General features: G+C 47.3%; 2 protein-coding genes across 4 annotated transcripts in view; both read left to right on the top strand.

The window, feature by feature from the left end:
* Positions 1-16952, top strand: part of LOC138753924 (AT-rich interactive domain-containing protein 5A-like) — a 59785-nt gene that overhangs the window by 26875 nt on the left and 15958 nt on the right. The window lies entirely within an intron of this gene.
* On the top strand, positions 4684-16447 carry LOC138752211 (collagen, type I, alpha 1a-like). The gene is given in 5 exon segments (XM_069915198.1): positions 4684-4768; positions 4823-4876; positions 13933-14272; positions 14310-15711; positions 15713-16447. Coding segments are annotated over 5 exon segments (2616 nt in total).

The raw sequence follows: 16952 nt of genomic DNA, 5'->3' as shown, positions 1-16952 counted from the left end.
AACCTTCTACTACGCTCCAGACAGAGCTGTCGTTATGACCCAATTACAATGACACTTCAAATCACGTAGTTTCGTCTGCACGCGTTACCAACGCACTGTTGATTTAGTTGCTTGTGGGGTTTTTATTGTTGCTGTATGGGAGGAGGTCCATGGGGGGGGTGACCATGAGTTACTGCACTGGGTGGCACCAACCCTGGTGACGCCACTGCAGACAACTTCCTAGTAAATTCTCTCCGCCCTCTTTCAATCTTATTGACATCTTTCCTATAGTTAGGCAACCAAAACTGTACAAAATACTTCCAATTTTGCCTCATCATTGACTTGTACCATTTTACCATAACATTCTAATTCTTATACCCAACACTTTGATTTATGGTGGCCAATATGCCAAAAACTCTCTTTGCAACCTTATCCACCTGTGACAACACTTTCAGGGAATTATGTATCTGTTTTCCCAAATCCCTATGTTCTACCGCACTCCTCAGTGCCTGACTTATTGAACCATTTGAGGTGCCCTGGAAGATTAATGAGGAGATCTATCCACTCATGGGAAAATCTTGAACAGAAGGGCAGAATGACAAGTTAAAGTTTATTTAAAGTGTATTCATTTCTTCCTGCAGAGGTGAGGCATCTCTGCCTTGCAGGACAGCAGAGTTTAGATCATTGGGGGTCTTTAATGAGGGGAACCTTTGAAAGATCAGTGATCTGAGGGCTTGGGAGACGGGTGCAGGAGAGGAGGCCTGGGAGATCAGTTGTGGAGGATGGGACAAGCTGAGGGGTGGAGTGGACAACTCTTGCCCAATTCTCTTGTGCTCTCGTAGATGAAGATGAAACTGAGGGGCAGCTAACAGGCGAGGCTGCAGCCAGGGCAGGCAGTGCTGGGAACGACTGCAGAGGAAGATCCCATGAGTAACAGCACTGGGAGACCGTGCTGATGTGTGGGTTCAAAGCTGAGCCCAGCGCTCCAAGAGAGAGCTTTCGGTTTACCCAACTATCACTGTGGAACCTTTGCGACTGAGCCGGTGGGAATCAAAACCTAATGATTGGCAGTGAGCTAACCTGTTCCTCTCTCTCCACCGATGCTGTTCGACCTGCTGAGTATTTCCAGTGATGGAAATGTTACCGACTGGCCTGATTTATTTGGCTGTGCATTCAAAGTTGGAATGTGTTGTTGAAACGAAACACCTGCACATGGCTAACCAAAGATCACACTAGATGTATAGGGACTTGCGTGTAATTGGGAAGCATTTAAGATTTTGAGAGGAATTCATTGGTAGACAGAATTCTTTCCCATGGTAAGGGAAGCAAAAGCAAGAGGGCACCAGTTTAAGGTGAGAGAAAAGGAGATTTAAAGAGGATCTGAGGTAAGGCCAATGTCGTATTTCTGGATATCTGAATACCTGAGTTTGATTGGCAGGGTTTGAACAGAGACTTTGGGAACATCTCTCCAGGGCCAGGGTAGCCAGTCTCAGCCCCCACACTCCAGCCTCAGTGGGAGGGAGCACAATGTCTGCACTCTCAGGCAGAGTGACCTGCTCTGACGGGCTGTGGGAGAACGAGTGGCGCTCTCTCCCAGTTCATTCCCACAGGGTTTAACAGTGGATCCAGGCTGAGGAATTCAAAACCACAGAGCAGGGTTTTGGGATTTGAGGTTTCAGGATTTCCTTGGGAGTTGCATAGCAGGGAAACAGGCCATTCAGCCCATTGAGTTCCTGCCACCCACCAACCACCCAGTTACACTGCTCCCTTTCCGTTCTCTCCACATTCTGCACCACAGCAATGCTGATATAGTGGTTAGCATAGGTGTGTTCCAAGCAGTTGGCCTGGGTTTAATTCCCAGCCATTACATTTTAAATTGGGGCAGTGTGGTTGGTGTAGAGATTAGTCCAACGCTGTTACAGTGCCAGCGATCCAGGTTCAAATTCCGTGCTGTCTATAAGGAGTTCTCCCCGTGTCTGCGTGGGTTTCCTCTGCATGCTCCGGTTTCCTCCCACCGTTCAAAGTGTACGGGAGTTGTAGGTCAATCAGATGTAATTGGGCAGCACTGGCTTGTGGGCTAGAAGGGCCTGTTAATATGCTGTATGTCTGCATATCTAAATTAACACTAAACACCAGGGAATTTGCAGTGACCAATTCATTTCCAGCATATTTTTGGGATGTAGGAGGAATCTGGAGCAGCGGAGAACCCACGGGCACGCAGGGAACGTGTGCAAACTCCACCTAGGCAGTGCCGGAGGTGGGGGTGGAACCCAGGTCTCGGGAGCTGTTGCAGCAGTGCCACCCCTTGCACTTCAGGGGATGAAGTCAACATGGAGGCTCAGGCATGAGGAATATTCAATCATCAAGGGTTTTGTAGGATACTAGAATCATAGAATGATAGAGACAAGATGCCATTCGGCCCATTATGTCTACACTGGTTGCAGAAAAGATCGCTAGTTTAATCTCACGATTCTGCTCCAGTGTCCCAGGTTCGATCCGAACCTTCAGGTGCTGTCCATGTGGGGCTTGCACGTTCCCCCTCTGACTGCGTGTTTTCCATCTGCCATCCTCCACATCCCCTTTTGAATTGCTCCTGGTGCAGCCAGGAGAGTTGTTGGGGATGTGGTGTGTGGGTGCATGCTGGCCAGCGGGGGATGATGGACCACAGGGCCTATTTCCCCACGATGACTCTCTGCAGTTGTGACCTTCTGCTGTACTCAGGAAGGAAGTGTGAGCGACCTTCAGATACTGGTGCTCAGCAGTTAGGTGGGCAGAATCATTAATCACGAGCAGATGGACAGAGGATCACAGCCTTCAGGGATTGCTGAGCAGGTGCTGTGTGATGCTGGGGCCGGTTGTAGACCTGTTGCTCCTCTTGTATTGTGCTGATGCTCTCTTATCAGGGGCAGATTGGCTGATGCTGGAAAGCTGCTGTTTCCGATCAATGAGTTGCCTTCTTGCCAGGGCCCAGAATATCACAGTAACGGTTGTGATTTTGAAAGTATTTAAAGACAGTGGTTTTGACCTTAAATAGTGGAGCAGTTCCTGTAGTAAGCAGCTGCTCCAAGTTAGTCACACGTTGTATGTGTGTTTCTGTTTGGGTTTGATCTTTTTTTCCAAAGAGGAAATGAGTAATAAAAGGAAATTCTACAGTGTGCATTTACCGATAGAAACTTCAGATGATCATTTGTTGTGAAGAATGCAGTGATAATACTGGTCTATGTGTGTGTGTGTGTGTGTGTGTGTGTGTGTGTGTGAATGTATGCATGGTGTGTGTGGGCATGTGTGGATGTCATTGTACACTTTTACAGGTGTCTTTTCTGCATTATTTGTTTCTCTCTGATGCACACACATGCACACTTGAATGCACAAACACACGTGCGTGCAGACGCACAAAAATACAGTGTGCATGTGTGCGTGTGCGCATTCACGGGTGCATATATATGCTTGCATATGTGTCAGTGTGTTTGTGCATGTGCGTGCACTTATTTGTACATGTGTGTGCGTGTGACAGTGTGTGTGTGCCTTTTACCCAGCCCCTGCACATTTATATTTGTCTCTGTACACAAGAGTCTTTGTGCTTATGCCAGGGGTTTGCATGCTTACCTTACGGAGGATCCAGTTGAGTAGCCAACTCGCAACCTTCAACATGTGACTAGTTTCTAGCACCCTGCTTCCAGGTGACAGCACTCAGAGCAGAGGACTGAGGCTGATCTGCAGTGAGTTCAGTGCATGCGGGGGAGACGTCTTCAGCTCCACGTTTAAAGGCTGGCACAGTGAAGCTTCCTCCTGCAGAGAGAATAACTAATAGGTTGGTGAATTAGGCTTAACACCAGAAGGATGGGAGAGCATGTCAGTGCCTTGATTCCCTCAGCAGTTTTGGAGGTTTCGTTTGACACCAGAAACCCTGGCAAATTTCTACAGATGTAGAAATCAATCAATATATAGAGCTACCAATGAGAGACGATGTAATACTTGATCTCCTATTAGGTCAGGTGACAGAAGTACGTGTTGGCAAACATTTTGGGTCCAAGTTAATTATAGATAATGATAGGTCTGGGCCTCGAGTTGAGATTCTGAATTGGAGTAAGGCCAATTTTGTGGAAATGAGAAAGGATCTCGGAGGAGTGGATTGGGATGTTGTTTCCTGGCAAGGATGTGTTCAGTCAGTTGAGGGCCTTCAAAGGTGAAATTTTGAGAGTGCTGAGTTGGCATGTTCCTGTCAGGATTAAAGGCAAAATTAACAGGCAGAGGGAACCTTGGTTTTCAAGGGATACTGGCAATCTGGTTAAGAAGAAGAGAGAAGTGTATAGCAGGTGTAGGCAACAAGGAGCAAATGAGGTGAAGAATATAGAAAATGTAAGAAAATACTTCAGAAGGAAATCAGGAAAAAGATGAGGTTACTTTGGCAGATAATGTGAAGGTAAACCCAAAGGGTTTCTGCAAGTATGTTAAGAGTAAAAGGATAGCAAGGGACAAAATTGGTCCCCTGGAGGATCAGAGTGGTTGTCAGTGTGTGGAGCCTCACGTAATGGGCGAGATCTTAAACAGTTTTTTGCCTCAGTATTTAGTCAGGAAATTAGGCATAGTGCAAACAGATAGAAGGGAAACAAGCAGTAGTGGCGTGGAACATGTAGGATTAAAGAGGAGGAGGTGTTTGCTGCCTTACAGTGGATAAAGGTAGATAAATCTCCCGGGCCGGATATGATATTCCCTTGGACCTCGAGGGAGATGAGTGTGGAAATTGCAGGGGCCCTGGCAGATATATTTAAAATCTCTTTTGCCATGGGTGAGGTGCCAAACGATTGAAGGGTTGCTCACGTTGTTCCGTTGTTTAAAAAAGGTTCCAAAAGTAAACCAGGAAATGACAGGCTGCTGAGCCTGATGTCTGTAATAGGTAAATTATTGGAGGGATCGGATATACAAATATTTGGACAGCCAAAGCCTGAGTAAGGATGGTCAACATGACTTTGTGCATGGTAGATTGCATTTAATGAATCTTATAAAGTTTTTCGAGGAGGTTACCAAGAGAGTAGATGACGGAAAGACTGTGGATGTTGCCTACATGGACTTGAACCTTTGACAAGGTCCCACATGGATTAAAAATTGGCTGAATGGGAGAAGACAGAGTGTGGTAGTGGCTGATTGCTTCTCAGATTGAAGGCCTGTGACTAGTGGTGTCCCTCAGGGGTCGGTGCTGGGACCATTGTTGTTTGTTGTCAATATCAATAATCTGGATGATAATGTGGGAAATTGGATCAACAAGTTTGCAGATGACACTGAGATTGGAGACGTTGTGGACAGTGAGGAAGGTTTTCAAAGCTTGCAGAGGGATCTGGACCAGCTGGAAAAATGGGCCAGAAAATGGCAGATGGAATTTAATGCAGAGAAGTGTGAGGTGCTGCATTTTGGAAGGACAAACCAAGAAAGGATGTACACGGTGAATGGTCGGGCACTGAGGAGTGCGGAGGAACAAGGGAATCTGGGAACACAAATACAGAATTCCCTGAAAGTGGCATCACAGGTAGACAGGGTTGAGAAGAAAGCTTTGCCTTCATAAATCAAGGTATTGAGTACAGCAGTTGGGATGTTATGGTGAGGTTGTATAAGGCATTGGTGAGGCTAAATTTATTGTGTACAGTTCTGGTCACTTAACTACAGGTAGGATATCAGTAACATCGAAACAGTGCAGAGAAGATTTACTATGATGTTGCCAGGAGTTGAGTTACAGGGAAAAATTAAACAGGTTAGGACTTTATTCCTTGAAGCGTAGAAGAATGAGGGGAAATTTGATAGAGGTTTACAAAATTATGAGGGGTAAAGGCAGAGTAAATTCAAGTAGGCTCTTTCCACTTAGATTGGGAGAGATATATATGAGAGGACATGGCTTTAGGGTGAAAGGGGAAAGGTTTAGGGGAAACATTAGGGGAACTTCACACAGAGAGTGGTGGGAGTGTGGAATGAGCTGCCATCTGATATGGTAAATGCAGGCTCACTCTCAAGTTTTAAGAATAAATTGGATAGATACATGGATGGGAGGGGGTTGGAGGGTGCAGGTCAGTAGCAGAATGATGTTTGACACAGACTAGAAGTACTGAATTCCTGTTTCTGTGCTATAATCTTCTCTGTGTGGTGGAAAATGTGTTGACCGGCTGCATCATGGTCTGGTATGGGGACAGCAATACCCCTGAGTGTAAAGCCCTGCAAAAGGTGGTGCACACAGCCCAGGACATCACAGGCAAAATCCGTCCCCACTATCGAGAACATCTACAGCAGGGGTGTCAAACTAAAATTCACAGAGGGCCAAAATTAAAAACTTGGACTAAGCCGTGGGCCAAACTAAATATTTATTGAAAATTTTGAACAACATCTGCATGTTTTCTCTTCTTTCAACATATGTAATGATAAACTTTTTCTTATTAAAATAAATGTTTAATAATAGTTTTGGTTAAACTCTTTCCAGAAGAAGCATTAACAAATGAGAAATAAAATATTCAATAAATAATATTTCTCTATAGCCTTTAAGCTCCTTTTAAATGTATTTTTTTTCACAAGCCAACAAGTCAAAAAAATAACAACTTGCTTCAATGAAAATCCAATCTTTCAACTATGAACAGTCCAAAGTTAACCAAAGAAAATATGAATCCAAGCTTAGCTTGCTACACTGTGATTTACTCTGATGCACCTGGGTCTAAACCAGATACTTGGCATCTCTCCTAAGATGCAAGTTCATCAAACTCTGGGGTCAGAGTTTGCCTCCCACCTGTCTTGAAAGGTCCTGTTTTCTGTCTTTCGTTTGGCCATTTTTCGTAAGGGGTTTATTACATGTGAGTTAGGCGACAGGTCGCAGATGCTAAAGTAAAGAGAGGAGGTGGGGACGATTAACGGGCTGACACCAATGCATTTGCAAAACATTCTGGGATTTGTAGTATTAGCTGTGTATGTGCTATACTGCCGTGGCGGCCAGCAGGCCAGCTCTAATACATATTTGATATGATCTTGCGGGCCAAATATAATTATATCACGGGCCAAATTTGGCCGGTGGGCCTGAGCAATCATCAAAGACCCACATCACCCAGCACACACTCTGTTCTCATCAGGAAAGAGGTGTAGGTGCCACAAGACTCACACCACCAAGTTCAGGAACAGCTGCTCCCCCTCCACCATCAGACTCCTCAACCACAAACTCAATCAGAGACTCATTTAAAGACTGACTTTTGCACTTTATTGATTTTTAAAAAATCTCTGTATTGCACAGTCAGTTTGTTTACATTCCTTTATCTGTTTACATGTTTACAGAATATTTTTTGCACAACCAATAAGTGGTAATTCTGCCTCACCCACAGGAAAAAGAGTCTCAGAGTTGTATGTGGTGTCATGTATGATTCTGACAATAATTCTGAAATCTGAGTAATGGGACAGAGTTGAAGAGCATGGAAACAGGCCCTTTAGCCTAACTTATCCATTCTGGCAAAATGCCTGCTTTTTTAAAAAATTTTTTATTTTTCACATCATAAATCACATTAACCATGATACACACTTTTTCCTTTTCACACATATACAGTGCCATTTTCTTCCCCCCCCCTCCCTCCTCCCATCCCACCCTCCCTACCTCCCCCCTCCCGTCCATTTAAGGTACAAAATCTAGGATACATTAAACCAGTCAGACAATGTTGTCATTCAATAAAAATACACCAGAAATTCCACTGAGTCCATTCTTTTCATTTCCTTTTCCTTCCGTTAACTTAGGTAGTGATTGTCTCCGGTAGGTTTTCGCTATTGTGTTTCATGTAAGGCTCCCATATTTGTTCGAATATTTCAATATTATTTCTTAAACTATATGTTATTTTTTCTAATGGAATACATTTATTCATTTCTATATACCATTGTTGTATTTTCAAATTATCTTCCAATTTCCAGGTTGACATCATACATTTTTTTGCTACGGCTAGAGCTATCTTAACAAATCTTTTTTGTGCATCTTCCAAATCAATTCCAAATTCTTTGTTTTTTATGTTACTTAGGAGGAAGATCTCTGGATTCTTTGGTATATTGTTTTCTGTTATTTTATTTAATATCTGATTTAGATCTTCCCAAAATTTTTCTACTTTCTCACATGTCCAGATTGCATGAATTGTTGTTCCCATTTCTTTTTTACATCGAAAACATCTATCAGATATTGTTGGGTCCCATTTATTTAACTTTTGAGGTGTAATGTATAGCCTGTGTATCCAGTTATATTGTATCATACGTATCCTCGTATTTATTGTATTTCTCATCGTTCCAGAGCATAACTTTTCCCATGTTTCCTTTTTTATCTTTATATTTAAATTTTGTTGCCATTTTTGTTTAGTTTTACCATTTGTTTCCCCATTCTCCTTTTCTTGCAGTTTAATATACATATTTGTTATAAATCTTTTGATTATCATTGTATCTGTAATCACATATTCAAAGTTACTTCCCTCTGGCAAACTCAAACTGCTTCCTAATTTATCCTTCAAGTAGGATCTCAATTGATAATATGCCAGCGCTGTATCTTGAGTTATATTGTATTTATCTTTCATTTGTTCAAAGGATAATAATCTATTTCCTGAAAAACAATTTTCTATTCTTTTAATCCCTTTTTTCTCCCATTCTCTAAAGGAAAGGTTATCTATTGTAAAAGGGAGTAACTTGTTTTGTGTCAATATTAGTTTTGGTAATTGATAATTTGTTTTATTTCTTTCTACATGAATCTTCTTCCAAATATTGAGTAGATGATGTAATACTGGAGAACTTCTATGTTGTACCAATTTTTCATCCCATTTATATAATATGTGTTCAGGTATCTTCTCCCCTATTTTATCTAATTCTAATCTAGTCCAATCTGGCTTTTCCCTTGTTTGATAAAAATCTGATAGGTATCTTAATTGTGCGGCTCTATAATAATTCTTAAAGTTTGGCAGTTGTAAGCCTCCTTGTTTATACCATTCTGTTAATTTATCTAGTGCTATCCTCGGTTTCCCCCCTTTCCATAAAAATTTCCTTATTATTTTCTTTAACTCCTTGAAGAATTTCTCTGTCAGTTGTATTGGCAATGCCTGAAATAGGTATAATATCTTTGGAAAAATGTTCATTTTAATACAGTTTATCCTTCCTATTAGTGTTAGTGGTAAATCTTTCCAATGCTCTAAATCGTCCTGTAATTTTTTCATTAGTGGATAATAATTGAGTTTATATAGTTGGCCGAGATTTTTATTTATTTGTACACCTGTATTGCTTGCATTTGCCATCTAAATGGTGATTCCTTCTTAAATTTTGAGAAATCCGCATTATTCATAGGCATTGCTTCACTTTTATTTACGTTGATCTTGTAACCCGACACTTCTCCATATTCCCTCAATTTCTTATATATTTCTTTTATTGATAGTTCTGGTTCTGTTAAGTATACTATAACATCATCCGCAAATAAACTGATTTTATATTCCTTGTCTTTTATTTTTATCCCTTTTATATTATTTTCTGTTCTTATCAATTCTGCTAGTGGTTCTGTAGCTAACGCAAACAATAAAGGTGATAGTGGGCATCCCTGCCGTGTTGACCTGCTTAAGTTAAATTGCTTTGATACATGTCCATTTATAGTCACTTTCGCTAATGGTCCCTTATATAATGCTTTAATCCAATTAATATACTTCTCCGGTAAACTGAATTTTTGCAATACTTTGAACAAATAATTCTATTCTACTCTGTCAAAGGCCTTCTCTGCGTCTAAAGCAACTGCTACTGTTGGTGCTTTATTCCCTTCTACTGCATGAATTAAGTTAATAAATTTACAAATATTGTCTGTTGTGCGTCTTTTTTTGATAAATCCAGTTTGGTCTAGATTTACCATTTTCGGTACATACTCTGCTAATCTGTTTGCAAATAGTTTAGCTATTATCTTATAATCTGTGTTAAGTAAAGATATTGGTCTATATGACGCTGGTGTGAGTGGATCTTTCCCTTGCTTTAGTATTACTGTAATTATTGCTGTTTTACATGAATCTGGTAAGCTTTGTGTTTTATCAATCTGGTTGATTACTTCCAGGAGGGGCGGAATTAATAAGTCTTTAAATGTTTTATAGAATTCTATTGGGAATCCATCCTCTCCTGGTGTCTTATTATTTGGTAATTTTTTTTATTATCTCTTGTATTTCTACTATTCCAAATGGCTCTGTTAATTTATTTTGTTCCTCTATTTGTAGTTTTGGTAGTTCAATTTTAGTTAGAAATTCATCTATTTTCCCTTCTTTCCCTTCGTTTTCAGTTTGGTATAATTGTTCATAGAATTCTCTAAAGTTTTCCTTAACTTCTTTTGGATTATATGTAATTTGTTTGTCTTTTTTCCTTGATGCCAATACCATTTTCTTAGCTTGTTCTGTCTTAAGCTGCCTTGCTAGGATTTTGTGCTTTTTTTCACCCAGTTCATAATATTTCTGTTTTGTCTTCATTATATTCTTCTCCACCTTATATGTTTGTAGTGTTTCATATTTTATTTTTTATCCGCCAATTCTCATCTTTTAGTTGTATCTTCCTTCATTGCTAATTCTTTTTCTATATTTACTATTTCCCTTTCCAACTGCTCTGTTTCCTGATTATAGTCCTTTTTCATCTTGGTTACATAACTTATTATTTGCCCTCTAATGAATGCTTTCATTGCATCCCATAGTATAAACTTATCTTTCACTGATTTCGTATTTATTTCAAAATACATTTTAATTTGTCTTTCAATAAATTCTCTAAAATCCTGCCTCTTAAGTAACATGGGGTTTAATCTCCAAATATACATTCTTGGAGGGATGTCCTCTAACTTTACTGTCAATATTAAGGGTGAATGGTCCGATAGTATTCTAGCTTTATATTCTGTTTTTCTTACTCTATCTTGCATACGAGCTGATAACAAAAATAGGTCTATTCTTGAGTATGTTTTATGTCTAGCCGAGTAATATGAATATTCCTTTTCCTTTGGGTGTTGTTTCCTCCATATATCCAAAAGTTGCATTTCTTCCATCGATTTAATTATAAATTTGGTGACTTTGTTCTTTCTGTTAATTTTTTTCCCAGTTTTGTCCATATTTGAATCCAAATTCAGATTGAAATCCCCTCCTATTAATATGTTCCCTTGCGTATCTGCTATCTTCAAAAAGATATCTTGCATAAACTTTTGATCTTCTTCGTTAGGTGAATATACATTGAGTAGATTCCAAAACTCCGAATATATCTGACATTTTATCATTACATATCTCCCTGCTGGATCTATTATTTCCTCTTCTATTTTAAATGGCACATTTTTACTAATTAATATAGCTACTCCTCTTGCTTTTGAATTATACGATGCTGCTGTTACGTGTCCTACCCAATCTCTCTTTAATTTCTTGTGCTCCAATTTAGTTAAATGTGTTTCTTGCACAAATGCTATATCAATTTTTTCTTTTTTCAGTAAATTTAGCAGTTTCTTCCTTTTAATTTGGTTATGTATTCCATTAATATTTAAAGTCATATAGTTCAACGTAGCCATTTTATACTTTGTTTATCTTCCCTTTCCGTTTCTCCATCATTACCTTTCCTTCTTATCCATTTCTGTTTTCTTGTTTTGATCCCTTTATAAGACAAGATTCCTAAAACATCAAACATTTTCCTTATTCTCCTGTTTAAAACTTCTTTAGCCCCAATCTCCCCTTCCCCTCCTGAGTTGTCCTTTATCCCTTGTCGGACAACCACATCTCCCCTCTCCATTTGGATTTGCGAATTCACTCGCAAGCGTCAGCTGATTTTGCAGTGACCGTAACTCCTCCCCATCCAGCTCCCCCCCAGAAAAGATTTCACTTTTCATATGTAACAAAGGTCACTCTTTTAATTCCCTCCTTATTCCTTCTATTCCATTTCCTTCCCTTATTAATTCTTGTCTACACTCTCTATATTTTCCTCTAAATACGGATACATTCATGTATGCACACTACATATACACACATATACCTCTTTACCCACATACATATAAATCGTGGTCATTTTTACTCTTATTACATGTCTTCATCTCTCTGTTTGTTTTGTAGTTGTTCTGCAAATTTCCTTGCTTCCTCTGGATCCGAGAATAGTTTTTTTCCATAAGATCGTTTTCGCTGTATTGAACTCCTTCCTCTTCTTCTGGAGTTCAAAACTTGTGTGTCTTTTTAGTTCGCAGTCTTTTGTACTCTCGTTACACGTCTTCATCTCTCAGTCTATTTTGTAATTGTTCTGCAAATTTTCGTGCTTCCTCTGGATCCGAGAATAGTCTGTTTTGCTGTCCTGGAATAAATATTTTCAATACCGCTGGATGCTTTAGTATAAATTTATACGCTTTCTTCCATAAAATCGCCTTTGCTGTATTGAACTCCTTTCTCTTCTTCAGGAGTTCAAAACTTATATCTGGATAAATGAAGATTTTTCGCCCTTTGTACTCCAGTGGCTTGTTGTCCTCTCTTACTTTTTCCATTGCTTTCTCCAGTACCTTTTCTCATGTAGTATATCTTAGGAATTTTACTAAAATAGATCTTGGCTTTTGTTGTGGTTGTGGTTTAAAGGCCAATGCTCTATGTGCCCTTTCTATTTCCATTTCTTGCTGTAGTTCTGGACATCCTAGGATCCTAGGGATCCAATCTTTTATAAACTCTCTCATATTCTTGCCTTCTTCATCTTCCTTAAGGCCCACTATCTTTATGTTATTTCTTCTGTTATAATTTTCCATTATATCTATTTTCTGAGCTAACAGTTCTTGTGTCTCTTTAACTTTTTTATTAGATTCCTCTAATTTCTTTTTTAAGTACTCTACCTCCATTTCTACTGCTGCTTCTCGTTCTTCCACCTTGTCCATTCTTTTTCCCCATTTCTGATAAGGTCATATCTATTTTATTCATTTTCTCTTCTGTATTGTTTATTCTTCTTCTTAAATCATTAAATTCTTGCGCTTGCCATTCTTTAAATGACTCCATGTAATCTTTAATAAGAGAAAGTATATCCTTTATCTTGCCTTTCTCTTCTTCTTCTTCTTCTATTTCCCTGTATTCTTCCTCTTCCTCTTCTTCTTCCTCTGGGTTGGCCATCTGTTGTTTCTTTGTTGCCCTTTTCTTCTCTTCTTTCTTGTTTCCATTGTCTTCTGTGTTCTCTTCTTGCTGCAGGTGTTCTGCAGCTGTCGTTGCCGGCTGTGGAGATCGACTCCCCAGCTGGTCCCCCCTCTCGTCGGTGTGTTTTTTTTCATTCGCATCGCGCATGCGCGATTCCTCGCACATGCGCGGTTGCGCACTTTTACTCGGCTCAGCGGGCCATTTTTGTAGTCCACTTTCTACCGACCTGAGGGAGTGTGTTTCTCTCTCCACCGCGGGTCTCTTCGAACAGGTAAGGCCTTCTCCTTCTTATTCCGTTGTCTTCTCTTCCTCTCTTCTTACTGTTGGTTTCGATTTTTCTTTTTTCGTCGCCATCTTCTTTCCACCTTTATACTCACTTTACTTTAATTTTTATTTTTGTGCCTTTGTGTTTTCCTTTGTTTTTTCCGACTTTTCTGGAGAGGGCTGGAGTTCACCGTCTGGCCACTACTCCATCACGTGACTCCCGCAAAATGCCTGCTTGAGCCAATCCCATTTGCCCATATCCCTCTTAACCCCTCCTTTCCATGGGCATGTTCAGATGCCTGTTGAACATTAGAAATGTCCCCCCTCTATCACTTCCTCCGGCAGATCATTTTATATCCCTGCCACATGACAGCACATGGTGGTGGTAATATGGAAGCTGGGTACAGGTAAAAGCAGCTACCAAGATAGCTGTGGAGCATTCAATGTGTGACAGGGAAGGTGCGAAGATGACCACCATGTGGGGATTGGCTATGTTCATGATGTTGGCTAGTATAGGATGATGGGTTAGTTTGGGATTGCTCCAGGCTTTGGGGGAATGGGATTGGTGCAGGGCTGCGGGGCGACCGGGGCTGGACCGGGGCTGCGGGGCCACCGGGGCCACCGGGGCCGGACCGGGGCTGCGGGGCCACCGGGGCCGGACCGGGGCTGCGGGGCCACCGGGGCCGGACCGGGGCTGCGGGGCCACCGGGGCCGGACCGGGGCTGCGGGGCCACCGGGGCCGGACCGGGGCTGCGGGGCCACCGGGGCCGGACCGGGGCTGCGGGGCCACCGGGGCCGGACCGGTGCTGCGGGGCCGGACCGGGGCTGCGGGGCGACCGGGGCCGGACCGGGGCTGCGGGGCGACCGGGGCCGGACCGGGGCTGCGGGGCGATCGGGGCCGGACCGGGGCTGCGGGGCGACCGGGGCCGGACCGGGGCTGCGGGGCAGCCGGGGCCGGACCGGGGCTGCGGGGCGACCGGGGCCGGACCGGGGCTGCGGGGCCACCGGGGCGACCGGGGCCGGACCGGGGCTGCGGGGCCACCGGGGCCACCGGGGCCGGACCGGGGCTGCGGGGCCACCGGGGCCACCGGGGCCGGACCGGGGCTGCGGGGCCACCGGGGCCGGACCGGGGCTGCGGGGCCACCGGGGCCGGACCGGGGCTGCGGGGCCACCGGGGCCGGACCGGGGCTGCGGGGCCACCGGGGCCGGACCGGGGCTGCGGGGCCACCGGGGCCGGACCGGGGCTGCGGGGCCACCGGGGCCGGACCGGGGCTGCGGGGCCACCGGGGCCGGACCGGGGCTGCGGGGCCACCGGGGCCGGACCGGGGCTGCGGGGCCACCGGGGCCGGACCGGGGCTGCGGGGCCACCGGGGCCGGACCGGGGCTGCGGGGCCACCGGGGCCGGACCGGGGCTGCGGGGCCACCGGGGCCGGACCGGGGCTGCGGGGCCACCGGGGCCGGACCGGGGCTGCGGGGCCACCGGGGCCGGACCGGGGCTGCGGGGCCACCGGGGCCGGACCGGGGCTGCGGGGCCACCGGGGCCGGACCGGGGCTGCGGGGCCACCGGGGCCGGACCGGGGCTGCGGGGCCACCGGGGCCGGACCGGGGCTGCGGGGCCACCGGGGCCGGACCGGGGCTGCGGGGCCACCGGGGCCGGACCGGGGCTGCGGGGCCACCGGGGCCGGACCGGGGCTGCGGGGCCACCGGGGCCGGACCGGGGCTGCGGGGCCACCGGGGCCGGACCGGGGCTGCGGGGCCACCGGGGCCGGACCGGGGCTGCGGGGCCACCGGGGCCGGACCGGGGCTGCGGGGCCACCGGGGCCGGACCGGGGCTGCGGGGCCACCGGGGCCGGACCGGGGCTGCGGGGCCACCGGGGCCGGACCGGGGCTGCGGGGCCACCGGGGCCGGACCGGGGCTGCGGGGCCACCGGGGCCGGACCGGGGCTGCGGGGCCACCGGGGCCGGACCGGGGCTGCGGGGCCACCGGGGCCGGACCGGGGCTGCGGGGCCACCGGGGCCGGACCGGGGCTGCGGGGCCACCGGGGCCGGACCGGGGCTGCGGGGCCACCGGGGCCGGACCGGGGCTGCGGGGCCACCGGGGCCGGACCGGGGCTGCGGGGCCACCGGGGCCGGACCGGGGCTGCGGGGCCACCGGGGCCGGACCGGGGCTGCGGGGCCACCGGGGCCGGACCGGGGCTGCGGGGCCACCGGGGCTGCGGGGCGACCGGGGCCGGACCGGGGCCGGACCGGGGCTGCGGGGCCACCGGGGCCGGACCGGGGCTGCGGGGCCACCGGGGCCGGACCGGGGCTGCGGGGCCACCGGGGCCGGACCGGGGCTGCGGGGCCACCGGGGCCGGACCGGGGCTGCGGGGCCACCGGGGCCGGACCGGGGCTGCGGGGCCACCGGGGCCGGACCGGGGCTGCGGGGCCACCGGGGCCGGACCGGGGCTGCGGGGCGACCGGGGCTGCGGGGCGACCGGTGCCGGACCGGGGCCGGAACGGGGCTGCGGGGCGACCGGGGCTGGACCGGGGCTGCGGGGCGACCGGGTCTGAACCGGGGCTGCGGGGCCACCGGGGCCGGACCGGGGCTGCGGGGCCACCGGGGCCGGACCGGGGCTGCGGGGCCACCGGGGCCGGACCGGGGCTGCGGGGCCACCGGGGCCGGACCGGGGCTGCGGGGCCACCGGGGCCGGACCGGGGCTGCGGGGCGACCGGGGCTGCGGGGCGACCGGGGCCGGACCGGGGCCGGAACGGGGCTGCGGGGCGACCGGGGCTGGACCGGGGCTGCGGGGCGACCGGGTCTGAACCGGGGCTGCGGGGCGACCGGGGCTGGACCGGGGCTGCGGGGCGACCGGGGATTGGACCGGGGCTGCGGGGGTACGGGATTGGACCGGGGCTGCGGGGAACGGGATTGGACCGGGGCTGCGGGGGAACGGGATTGGACTGGGGCTGCGGGGGAACGGGATTGGACCGGGGCTGCGGGGGAACGGGATTGGACCGGGGCTGCGGGGGAACGGGATTGGACCGGGGCTGCGGGGGGAATGGGATTGGTCCAGGGCTATGGGATTAACTTGGGATTTCTCTGACACATTGATCTGATTGGCTTCATCCAATTGAGTGAGCTGCAGAGGTGAGGAAGGCCAGTGACTGGATTATTGGACTGGTTGATGTTTGGGAATGGAACTGTCATCTCTGCTGAGGAAGGGTTTGGGAATAGATTTAGGAGAGCTAGAAAAGGACAGTTAAAGAAATCCCTAAGGTGTTCTCTGCTTACCTGAAGATGGATGGTGAGGGTGAAGTTGGGGCTGCTTAAGGAAAATGGAGGCAACATGTGGAGGTCCCAAATAAATACTTGGCTTCATATTCACCAGAGAAAAGGACCTTGATCAGGATGAGGTCAGAATAGAACCGGATTATGTGGTAGAACATGTTAAAATTAAGGAAGAAGTAGTGCTGGACCTTAAAAATATTAAGATTGACAAGTCCTCGGGATCAGATGAGATATACCCCAGGTTGCTGTGGGAAGGGTGGGAAGAGATTGGTGGGGCATTTGCTATGATCTTTACATCATCTGTGCCACAGGGAAGGTGC

Source organism: Narcine bancroftii, chromosome 2 (assembly GCF_036971445.1).
Source record: "Narcine bancroftii isolate sNarBan1 chromosome 2, sNarBan1.hap1, whole genome shotgun sequence".
Taxonomy (NCBI): domain Eukaryota; kingdom Metazoa; phylum Chordata; class Chondrichthyes; order Torpediniformes; family Narcinidae; genus Narcine; species Narcine bancroftii.
Note: the sequence above shows the minus strand (reverse complement) of the source record. Positions and strands in the feature narration are given on the sequence as shown.